Source organism: Haemaphysalis longicornis, unplaced genomic scaffold (genome assembly GCF_048455015.1).
Source record: "Haemaphysalis longicornis isolate Haplotype H1 unplaced genomic scaffold, Haemaphysalis longicornis Haplotype H1 scaffold_2, whole genome shotgun sequence".
Classification (NCBI taxonomy): Eukaryota; Metazoa; Arthropoda; class Arachnida; order Ixodida; family Ixodidae; genus Haemaphysalis; species Haemaphysalis longicornis.
Genome location: NW_027526295.1, coordinates 249693385 through 249705554, shown reverse-complemented (window position 1 = coordinate 249705554; position 12170 = coordinate 249693385). Strand labels below are relative to the sequence as shown.

The 12170-nt window shown below is 48.0% G+C and overlaps 1 protein-coding gene across 6 annotated transcripts in view; it reads right to left on the bottom strand.

The window, feature by feature from the left end:
- The window catches only part of LOC144170366 (uncharacterized), an 87130-nt gene that overhangs the window by 11036 nt on the left and 63924 nt on the right, over positions 1 to 12170 (bottom strand). For all 6 annotated transcript variants that reach the window (XM_077700126.1, XM_077700132.1, XM_077700129.1 and 3 more), the window contains 10 exons: positions 6553 to 6678; positions 5555 to 5665; positions 5122 to 5342; positions 4811 to 5006; positions 4196 to 4382; positions 3932 to 4064; positions 2973 to 3187; positions 2076 to 2306; positions 1034 to 1344; positions 54 to 419 (listed from right to left, as the gene is read on the bottom strand). In XM_077700126.1, coding sequence (XP_077556252.1) covers positions 54 to 419; positions 1034 to 1344; positions 2076 to 2306; positions 2973 to 3187; positions 3932 to 4064; positions 4196 to 4382; positions 4811 to 5006; positions 5122 to 5342; positions 5555 to 5665; positions 6553 to 6678 — 2097 coding nt within the window. The remainder of the gene's footprint in view (positions 1 to 53; positions 420 to 1033; positions 1345 to 2075; positions 2307 to 2972; positions 3188 to 3931; positions 4065 to 4195; positions 4383 to 4810; positions 5007 to 5121; positions 5343 to 5554; positions 5666 to 6552; positions 6679 to 12170) is intronic.

The following is a 12170-nucleotide window of genomic DNA, read 5'->3' as shown; positions in this document are numbered from 1 at the left end:
AGAGAGCTACGACGACAAGGCGAGCCTCTAAAGTGCTTTATTCGCACGGCTACCTGAGCAGGGGTGTAGGTGGCCGGGGGAAGAACAGCGGCAGCAGGAGGGGGAAGCTGCTGCTGCTGACTGGGCGAGGGCATCACAGGCACTGCACTCATGTCGTAGTCCATGGCCACCGTGTTGTCTGCTTCGGCCAGCGCTGCCGGCAGCTGCTCCACGGTCTCTTCCGTGCTGTCCAGGGTGGGCGACGAGACGGGCTCGGGATTCTGTGGGGTCACTTCTCCCGTGTCCGGGGACAGTGGTGGAGGCAGTGGAATCTGCATGGGGTCCGTCACGTAGGCGGCCTCTGGTTGGGCCGCGGCTGCTGCGGGGCTGGGGGGCTTGTTAGCGACGCTGCTAATGGCGGCTGCCAGCGCCTGGTAGTCCTGAAAAGGGGGGCGGGCCTGCCTTGACTGCCAAGGGGTGGCAGCGTGCTCAGAAAGGGGGGTCCAGGTAAGGGGAAGGGCTAGACATAGGGCAAACTGACACCTCATGTTGCCAACGAGATGATTGAAGCATAAAATTGGGCGAGTTGGTTACTAACTAATGAACTCATACTGCTAGCGAATGTGACACTGGATAATAATAATACTAATAATAATAATAAAAAAAAGACAGGACCAAACACACGCTAGCGTGCATTTTGTCTTTCTTTTCTTCGTCCAGTGTAATAGCAGCACGAGTTCACTGTGTAACAACGTGTAGGTAAAAAAAGTGAGACGTTGCATGGGGTGGAGTGTGGAAAGGAGGGCCTGGGTACATGATGGGAGGCCACACACAGACCAAACTGATACCTCATATTGCCAGGAAAAAGCTGCAAGTTTGAGAGCCCTATGCAAGCCTGAATACTAGGCCAATAAAACAAGCTGTAGCTGAATGGGGTGGTCTTTGGAGAGGGGGGATTCGGATATGGGGGAAGGGGATGGGATAGGGGCTAGACACACACACCCAACCCAGCTGCGAGAGTGCTTGGAAAGATGAGATGAGCAGGCGTGCTTACAATGTTGGCAGGCAGCGCATGTGGCCGAGGGACTGGCTCTTCCGAAGGTGGCACCATCATGGTAGGCTGTGCGGGCATCATTGGTCCCGGAGCCTGCATTGGCCCCACAGCATGCATTGGGCCTGGAGGAGCGTGCATTTGCACCGCACCCTGCATTGGCCCAGGGGCCTGCATTTGGCCTGGACCCTGCATTTGGCCTGGACCCTGCATTGGCCCCGGAACTTGCATCATTATGTGGTGGCCCATGTCAGCCGGCGGGGGATGCATGCCAGGAGCCAGCATGGAAGACTGGGGCCCTGCCATCATGGGGTCTGCGAGGCAGCGGTGGGGAGGGGAGAGAGAAAAGAAAGAGAAGGCAACCCAAAAGTTAAACAGCCACAGGTCAGCAAATGGGAGGCACTTCACGCGTGCTGCATTAATAAATACACAGTGTACGGCCATGTTTTGTTTGCTCTTTCTTTTTTGCTGTTGTATGCCACATTCTCGGTGTTAACACCTCAATCACAAGTTGCCCATACCTGAATGCTATAAAACCTCAACTCAGCACCAAAGCAGTTATGTCAACACAACCTGCCAACCGCTATGCAACAAGCTACCAGAATGTCAAAAATCGATTCCCCATTCCTGGCAGTCGTCAGACCTCACGTCAGTACCAAAGCAGTTATGTCACACTACCTGCAGGCCACAACGCAATAAGCAAGCAGAAAAAAGTTAGCAATGACTGCACTCCGGATCTGTTATCGTAACAGAAGCAGATACCTCACATTCACCTTTAGATGATTCAAATGCTCAGCATACTGCACCAGGACACCGCAGGGCTTCTAACAGTTAGAGCCCAGGATGCATCTCGGCGTAATGAGATGCACGCACGCAGAAGATCCCCACTCGTTGTGAAAACACCCGTGTGTACGAGATTTCGGCGCATGTTAAAGATCCCCGGGTGGTCAAAGTTAATCTGGAGCCCTCCACTACGGCGCGCCTCATCGCCTGCGTTGTGTCGACACGTTAAACCCTACAATCAATCAATCAATCAATCACTCACTGTGCTGCAAGACGTACTCCTGGGGGGCAGCCGGCTGCGGTACGGGGACCTGCGCCCCAGTCTGAGGGTCGTAGTAGGCCACAGTCGGCTGGGGGGCTGGGGCACCGTACATGGCCACATGGGCCGCCTGGTCGTACACGTACATGGGCTGCTGCTGCTGCTGCTGCTGCGGCTGCTGTGGCTGCGGCTGCAGCTGCCCCTGGACCATGGGGACTCCCACGGGCTGGTTACCTGAAAAGGGGACACAAACGACAACACTGTAAATCAACTTCAAGCTTGAAAATCTGCAGAAATTCCGACAACTGTCTACGAATGCGTAGCATGCTTACGCCGCATGTCTACATTGAGAGTTTCTTACAGCCAGATCTGGCTATAATTAGCCAAATGCACTGGGTTATTTTATTGTCTTAATATTTTCTTTTGTTTCTTTCACCAGTAAAGTTACACCATTACAGCGATTAAGTACCTTTAGTTTGCCAATTATCTATTTTTTTCCACAGATGCAAGGCGTAGCGCAGGGTTGGTCCATTTTTGCAATTTTTTATGCATGCTTTCGTCATTCTTTTTGGTCTTTTTATTTCAGCCTTCCTGCTTTCGACAAGGTATAAGATGCGTATTACAGTTTTCGTCAGTTGTCTACTGTAAATTATCAACTTTTCCTATTTATATTTTCTTGTTTTTCATATGTCCATTCATTAAGCTATTACAACAATTCAATGTGCAAGTCCTGCCAATTATGCATTTTTACGGAAATGCAGGGTGTCACACGGTCCTGGCTGTGGGGTTAGCACTCGGCAAAGAATGCTATGCATTAAAATGTTCATCCCAACACACTGCGACGTGTCTGTGGCATAGGGCTCGACCAGTCAGCTGCCTTGTGCCGTGCAGGCGGCTCACCCTGGATGGTGACCATTCCGGGTGGGGGAGCCGTGAGGAAGCCCTGCGGAGGGAGTGCGGCCACCACGCCCTGCGGGTCGGGTGGCGCCGCGGCGGGGGGAGGCACCATGAACTGCCGCCGGAGGGCCTCCTCCTGGTCCCTCTGCTGCACCTCCAGGGCAAACAGCTGCCGCCGCTCCTCCTTGCTCAGTCGTGGCGGCGTCGGCAGCAGAGTCCTGCACACAGTACGGGCATGCGCATTGGCATCTCGGGAAGCGAGGGGCAACGGCATGCTCTCTCAGCCAGCAGTGACAACGCCACATTCCTGAGCGAAGAGCGGAAGAAGAATGCGCTTGCAGCAGAGGACGGCGCGAACTTTACGAGCCTCATGCAAGAGACAAAGCGGTTGTGGAGTCAGCTTGCAGAGACGCCCGACGTGGCTGCCCAGCCTGCCAGGTCTGAAGGCCAAGAAGGAAAAGCCGTGTGAAAAGGAGGAGGGGGAGGGGTTCATTTTACGTACCCAATGCCCTTTGGCAAATCCCGGGAGGTTTTTCGGCTGAGGCCTCGGCGACTGTACAGTTGAAAAACACAATGGCGACTACAGTGCTACAGATGTCAAGAACATAAGCGGCGACCAGACCGTCAGACACACAACTGTCAGTGGGAAGCCTCGAAGACATTTTGAGGCTAAAAATAGCACATAGCACCGCCGAGCAAACAACCACACTATTCCTAACCTTCAATACACGAAAGTAAACTGGTTAGTTTCCGTCTGATTCTGTCAAAATCAACTTCTAGCTTTTGTTATTGGCACACAGAATAATCAAGCACATTTGTAGTCATTTGCTGGAAAAAACGCAGGCAATGCTGCAGAATTGCAGCATCATAACCGAATGTTATGGCACCACAAAGACTCCCAGAAACAGCAGGCTCGACTGCCACTTGCAGTTCTCAAAAGAGCAGGAGCAGAGCACACTCACTTTCTGGCCTTGGTTTCACTGCTGGTGCTGGTACCGGAACGGCGATGATCTGACGACCTATGGTACGATCTCTTGTCATCTCTTCGCTCCGGTGAGGCAGAGTAGCGTCTCTGATCGGATGACCGTTCATAATCTGCAGATTGATCGACATGAATTGGAAAGGTGAACGAGGGCTGCCCCCGTACTGCAAACATTCATGCAGATATTTCATTCTGATTTCTTGCGTTTGATCAGACCGAGAGCACAGTTTTTGGCAACACTCACCGCGGTCCCTACGGTCTCGGCTGCTGGAGGAAGGGGGAGGGCTGGAATGCCGCGAGTTGGAGTCCCTAGAGTTGGAGGAGGACTCGCGGTTCTTCTGCTGCCGCATGCGCTCGCGCTCTCGCCTGTCCGCCTCGCGCTCATCCTCACGCCGCTTCTGTTGCTCCAGGCGAGGTATACGAAACACTTCCTGTAAACATAGAACACTTGAAGCATCAGTAGGCCCAATAAGAACAACAATCCAGGCTGGTAGCTACTAAGGTTCTGTGACTAAGGAATGCACCCCAGCATGCTCACAACCACTGAGAAACAGCCTGTGCCATTTACTCAACTACTCGGCTATCTTCTTTCATTACAGCCCCTACACAGTGCCAAAGGAGTAGAAAAAAGCTGCCAGGTCAACTGCCTAGTAAGCCAAGTAGCACAAGCTTAACAGCAGATGGGGGTGCAATAAATGAAAAAACAAGTTTCATTGTCGTAGCTAAGCACCTGCCCCCCCCATGTCTCCCCCTCCACGAGACAGCAGATCATGTGACAAAACCCACACTACTGATGCAAAGGGAACCCACATAAGCACATGCACATCTTCCATGTGAGCCGGTGATGGGGTGCTCGTACCTTGAGTGTGCTCCACGAGTCCAAGAGAGTGGACGCGAGGTCAGAGAGCTCCTTGGCCTTCTTTCCACTGTTCTCGTCCTTGGGCCCGTCGCTGGGCGTCAAGTCGCCATTCTCCACCAGGTTTGTCGAGTCCGGCGAACAGACTACCGACCCAGTCTGGGAGCGCTGACCAGGTGCTGACGCAGGTGTCCGGCCACTGGAGACACGAGAGAGACGACCATGACACAGGCGGCTGTTACAACAGCACAGCTTCCAAAGCAACCAGGTCAACGGGACGACGAAAAAAAAAAAAAAGATGAGTGCTCACGCACCCCGAGCTCTCCGAGGCGTCGCTGTCGGCCTCCTCGCCAGCAATCTTGGCCTGCTTCTCTGGCGGCGGGCTGTTCGAGTCGTCTGCGGCCGCCGTCCTCCCCGTGGAGGTCCCCCTGTGCTCAGCCAGCTCAGATGCCCAGCGGTGCACTACAGACATCACTTTGCTGTCCTTCACCATCGTCTTGTTGGGGATGGGCAGCTGCTGCAGCACCGTCAGGATCTGGCCAGAGGAGAGACACCAGTCATTTCCCACTCCCGCCTGCCCTGTCTAGAAGAACCTTTCGCTCGCTGTACAAGCTTTTATGGAAGGTGGTATCACCCTACGCCCATGCTAGCCTAACTGAAACATTGTGAACACAATGACACTGCAAGAGTGTATCTGGGAAACTAGTGAAGAGGGAGACACTGGGCACAGCTTTGCACGGATCGTACCTCAGACTTGAGAGCAAGCTCGTTGTCCGGAATGTCTGCCATCCAGCTCCAGAGCAGGGAAAGTCCATGGTAGTCCAGAAAGAGTCGCAGGCAGGCAGTTTCCGTTGTGTTCTGCGTCCCCAAGAGGGCCCACACTCGCAAATTAAGACGATGAAAATGCAGAGAAACAATAGCACAGCCAACCAACCGTTAAAAGGGCAGTATGTATTTAGTGGCTGAAGGATTGTATAAAAGCAGAAGTGTGTGTGAAGCACACGAACTAATGTCTACGGCTGAAACTACGACAAATGTATTTTTTTATACTGCTGGAGTCTCGAGTCACACTTGGGCTCAATTTCGAGGTGTTGACGACATTTTTTGCCATTGGTACACCCTGGGCATTCCACGCATTAATAGCAGAGCTGTTTAAAGTTTGAGCTTAATCCAGTGGGGTTCGCAAAAAAAGAAAGAGAGAGAGAGAAGAACCCTGAACGTGTGCACATTGTGAGTAGCACCCGGCGTCAGCCAGCTCAATCCTAGCATTTTGTGGCGTCATCACTCACGTGCTGCTCTTCTTGCCAGTTCACGTGCGCTCACGCCTGAAGTGGGGAGCACAGACGCCGAGTTCGTGCTAGAGACAGAGTTCGCAAAGCCGGTTGCCGCGGGTTTTAGCGCATGCTAAAGTGGCCCACTGTGGGAGAGATCTGAAAGGCTGCGGACAAAACGATCCGGGTCTGCCAGTCACGAAGAACTCTCAGCGACAAGTTTGGAAATCTATGCGAGGTACAACAGCCGGTCCTTCGACGACGGCTCTGCTGTTTCTCCAGTCTTGCACCACCAGTTCAAGCTGCGCCAATTTATTTTTTCCTTAATTCTTTTTGTCACACTGTTCAGCCCATAGCCTAATGACGACACCTCCATTAAGTGTACGTCACAATTATTTTGTGCCACTTGTAACATGGGAATCAAAGCCTTGCACCTTAAAGATCGACAGTAGAGAGCATCCAAAGGGCACTCACCATGATGATGGTCAGCAGCCGGCGCCTTGTATCGATGTCCTCCCCTCGTACCATGAGGCGTGCTAGGAGTAGGGTGTGTTTCCGATTCTTCAGTCCACCACTCAGTTTTTCAATCTCCTCTTCCATCTGAGCATTTTATGGGAGGAAGAACAAGTGACTACATTAAAAGGGAAGAACAGTGTCAAGATACCAAGAATAATAGCATTACAACATAAACAAAGTGAATCTGGATGCACCACGCAGTGTTTCAGATTACCAAAATGTGCAGATGTTTAACAATCAACGCCTACATATTTTTAGTACCATTTTAAGGGTAACTACCCATGAACACACTGCCTGCACACTGATTGCCAAGTATTGCCTATCAAGTGCTAACAAAATGGCACAAAATCATAATTTCCCAAAGACAGGGCACCACTTGAAAGATCAGAGATGCTTACTCGAACCACTCATCGTGGTATCTACTTGTAATGCCAATGGCTGCCACTGAGTCAGTAACTTATCGGCGTTCAAAGCAAACTGCTGATGAGAGCTTTCTGTAGCGTCTCTTTGCATTGTTCTGAACCAATCAAATTCTTTCAGTAGATTGATTTCACCAGTCTCGGAGTGCACGCAGAGACGTAGCCAGGGGGAACTGTCTTTGCTCTTCACACGCCATGCAGCAACCCAGGTGCAGTGAAAATTATGGTGAAACCAATCAACTCGAAGCATTCCCAATCCATACTTCCAGTAATCTGTGCACCGTCCGTAAGGTCCTTCAGGGCATAAAGCTTGTTTCTAACAAGAAAAAATTTAAGTTCTTTTTTTCCATGCCACCCCACTACAACCTCTGAATGTGAGATAGAATTTTCATTCAATTTGCACAGTGTTTAAAAGTTATGTTCTTGGTAAGTTGTGGGGTCAAAAAAAAAAAAAAAAAAACTCTATATATATATTTGAAGTTTGACATAAACTAATTTTAAATTACTGGGTACAAGTACCTGGTGCTTTGGGAGAAAAAAAAATTGCAAGTTGCTCAGTTGCTCAGACCCAAAATAATTTCTTCTTGCCCAAGCGAACCACAAATGACCTAACTAGCACTCAACCCTATGTAATGATGCCGTAGGTGTTGAAAAGTACACACTGAACAGGAGTCTCTGTGGCATCCTCGACAAGAGATTCTACCAGATAACTCGGCTGGATGTAAATAGGGTGCAAAAAGAAAGCAGAGAGACAGCTGCTAAGTGAACAATACAGAATTGAATTGACTTTCTTTTCAAATATTAGCTGCGAGATTTCGAGCAACTACGTGCTACTCTCAATGGTAGTCGTAAACTTTTGGGAGTACATACCGCTGTTTTGCAGGTTACAAACCAATGAAAACAGTAGGCCAGTTAATTTTTGTTTTCATCTGGAGTACAGACAGACAATTGATGCTGAGTGCGTCGTTAGCCTTTGCATCATTTTATACAGACTGCCATTACTGCCTTGGCAGATGTTTGTTATGGCCAATTTTATAGAGGTTTTTGTAAAAGCGAAACAAACAAGCAAGTAGAAAGCCTGCGCTTGCTCTGCTCTGAATGGGAGTGCTGGTCATAAAAACTCGAACGAATGAAAAAGGTACCACTTTGAATACAACTGCCCAGTTTGAAAACAATAGACCAGCCAGTCCTGCTGAAGGCCTAGATGCATTCAACTAGTGGTTTAGTGATCTGATAATTACTAAACCGATTGAACAGTGGTTCCTTCTAAAGTTGAAACCTAGGAATAAGGATGAATAATTGAGAGGAGAAGGGGGGGGGGGGCATAAACAGCAACGTACAAAAAGAAAAAGATGTCGAAATTGATTCATCAGAGAACTTAATGGGGGCAGAATTGAGTTGTCAGTTTGCAAATGTAAAAATACAGCGAAATAAAATATTGGTGGGACAAAAAAAAAAGTAAAAGGCTAAGCACTGCATACAAAAATTCCTCAGCACAAGAAAACCACACCTTTTCTTGCGTGCGAATCACTGGCTTATTTGGGCTCCATTTAACACAAAGGTCACACTTTAAGGTGTACCTTAACCACGAGATTGTGACAGCACTTAAGTATTTCATAATCGAACTGAACCTCTCTTCGCCTATTTGGACAGCTCCTGCATCTGCAGCCAGTGTGGACATGTGGCGTCCTCTATGAGCAAACAGGCAAAGCACGAAGGTGTGAGTTGCTTGCTCTCAAGCCAGGGATGGGCAGTACCGTAATACTTTTTTACTACGATAATATTATGGAGATACCCTGCAGTAACTAGAAATTAAGAGAATTGTCTACTAAGCAGAGCATTCTTAAACCGGCTATCTATATCATGGACTATTTTTACACCAAGATTTGGCTACAAGTGTCCAACTTATACATGTGCTATTGTTTTTAGTTATTGTTGAGTTTAGTTTAGTTTAGAATCGTGCAACTACGGCAGTATTTGCACAATTCTAACAAACACTTTTTTTTTTCGCTACTAGTAGCCTTAAAATTTCTAGCGAGTTACCATCAGGGCCAAAATCGAAAATGGCTTTCAACGTTAATTGCCTGCAGGAGCTGGAGACGCCAGTTTACGAAGCACGAGGGATTTTGCTGCTACAGCTGCGTGAGCCAAATGAAATGTCAAGTACGTGCTGTCATGTCTTTTACATCTGCAGGATAGAATCGGCTTCAAAATATTTTTCATATTTTTACAAGTAAACTTCATTGCGGGTTACAACAGAATCTGGCAAATAAAATACAGTAGGTGATTTTTCATTTCGTTCAGTTCTATAGTTTGTTTTTAAACCAGTGACCTGCATTTGCATGATCATAACAATTAAATGCCTTTTGCCAATCACGAATTTTTGTGCGGATACAAAGCATTACACAGTTAGTGATTAATTTTTTCTTTTCATATGCCTGTTAGTTTTTTCTGGTGTTCTTAAATTGTTCTTAATGGTGTGTTAGATGAGGTTACGCCTTTTACAGTTTACAATTTTTTGTTTGTTCCTTTCGACAAATAACAGCTTTTTTCACTGATTATGCATTTTCGTGCAGATACAAGGCATTACACGGTTTGGCAAGGAATGCTTACACATTATACTTTTAGGATGTGCCGATTATATATTCTGACGCGTTTTTACCCTAGTGATTGTATACGACCTTGAGGTGGGAACTGCCCCCCATTTTGTTACCCCCCCTTTCTTTTGAGAGCGGCTGATCTTACACACTCGAAAATCTTTCATTACGTTTATAACCTGACGAAAGATACTGCCATGATCCAGCACTTCAAAATCATGAAGGTGGTACACATTCATTACAACACTAACTTATGCTGGCCCATAGTGGTATGAAGACTTTTTCTCAGTCGCGAGCCTTGCAAATTGAGCCAAAAGCAAGCTAACACTATCTAGGGAAGAGGAGGAAGGAAAAGAAAGAAAGAAAGAAAGAAGAGTAGGAGCACCATTTCTATGAAGAGGGAAATTATTGTACCCTTATAACCAGCAAATCTTGTTTTCACAAGAATGCTGCATATTCTCGTACCGAACTGACTTGTGCTTTTTTTAACTTAGCCATATAGCAGTACTGGTCGCATCAATGCTATAGAGACTGTTGTTTCAAAAAGCACAAAAAATAGAGGGTAAACTAAATATACTTAACAAAACACCTCTTCTGTCTTGCTTTTTCAAGTTCTTATCTACACTAATTTCCCAAGTTTCTGATCTACCTCCCAAGGACAGTTTTTATTCCATTCGTACACAATCAAGAAAGCTTTTTTGACAATCATAAAAAAAAAAAAAAGCCCGTAGTGTAACTTTTATGCCAAATTTGAGCATAAACATCCAACCATTTGAAAACAAATACTGTTGCGAACACCCGGCTTGTGCAACCCCTAACTGAAGGCGGCATTTAGGGAACAGAAAGATAATAATCAGCCGCGTGCAACTCGTGGCGTTTCATAGCATGTTGGAAAGTGACAGGCTGGCTGGTCCCACGGGAGGCGTTTCAAGTGTTGTGTCATTGTCTGCGTCGTGCCACGTCGGGGCACCCTGAAAGGCATTATCACACGAGTGTGCCACGGGTGTCGTTTCTCCCTCGGAGTGGGGGAGGGGGGGGGGGGCTGCGTCCCGAGTGTCATGCAAAGAAGCCACTCCGAGGTGCTTCGTGTCATCATCGGCCTCTGTCCCTTTTCGGCGAAGCATTGTGGCGTTGGGCGACTGTGTCGGTCGCTGCGTGCGTTACGTTCGTGCGGGGCTCGTCTGTGTGTGGTGACCCCCGGAGGGAGATAAGCAGGGCAAGGGAGCAGGTCTCCTCTCAGAGTATTTACCTCGGCCAAGAGTGCCAAAAGGGAAGCTCAAGTGGTCACATATCCGTTCGTGATGGCCCGGGCAGTTTAATGGCCAGACAGCCGGAGGCTGCAAGAGAAGCGCCGAGTTAGGGGAGCGCCCTCCAAACGGCCATGGGGTTCGCGAGCTCGGCGGCCGCATTCACCCAACTGTCTTTTTCCCCATGTCTCGTGTAACATCACACTAATGTTTGTCACGAGGGTCACACTTCTCAGCAGCCTTTTTCCTTCGCAGGCATGCAGCGTATCGTTGCCAATCGCAAAGATAGACAACCCGTGCCATTTTTATGGCTTTCAAACCAGGTGAGACCCCAAAAAAGTGTTGTACTCATGTGTGAGTCGCGCTAGGTAATGGTGTACCAGCGAGCCTTTCCAACATGCTACAAAACACGAGCTGTCAGCTGGGGTTTGGTGAGCCATCAAGACGAGTATATACATTAGCATGAATGCTGTACCAATAATTCTGCTAAACTAAAGAGTAAAAAACCTTTTCCTTTTTCTGTCTTGAACGTGCACAAACAGATTGAATTCATTTGCAATAAACAAAACAAATCCACCTAAACGCAGTAATTACTTTTTGAATTTAGTAGTAGCGTGCCTGGACAAAGGACTACACCAGCATGCGTTTACAGCTCTGGGCTGCACTTGAACAGTGATTTACCCACGTAATAGATTGCACTGCAATGAAAAGTGGCAAACGCCTGGAACACTACTCTTGTACTATGAAGCAAAAACACCACTTTTTCTGGAGAATTGATCATGTAAATGCGCTTGAATCAGCAACATGTTGGTAGAATGTTGGCGGAGAAAACTGTTTATGCTGAAGTTGAATGGCATTAGGCACCGCAGGGCAATGCCTCTTCTACCGCCTCCATCGGAGTATAGTAAAGCATTGTCCTTTTTGTTACGTTCCACCCACAGGATCACCTCCTAAATGCTCTCGCTCCATACGCAGCGGTCAAAAGAACCAAAAAGTTTACTACTGCAACAAACTACCCAACACTAAACTCGGCCGACACTCGAGTTGTGGCACAGACCACAACAATCACTTCTGAACTTCTAGGCAATTCAAGGTGACTAGCCAGTCCAAAAGTACCAGATCTACAAAAGGCCTTTAAATGAAATGTTTCACTCAAAATCCTCTGCTCAGGGCTAACTAGCTTGTTGAGGTTGCAGTTTTCCTAAGGTCAGAATTAACAACAGCTAACCAAGTCTATGTAGAAGCACAATGACCCGTGAGTTGGATGTTTTTCAAATGCTGCCCGTGCTATTACTTGCTAGCAGCTTGTATGC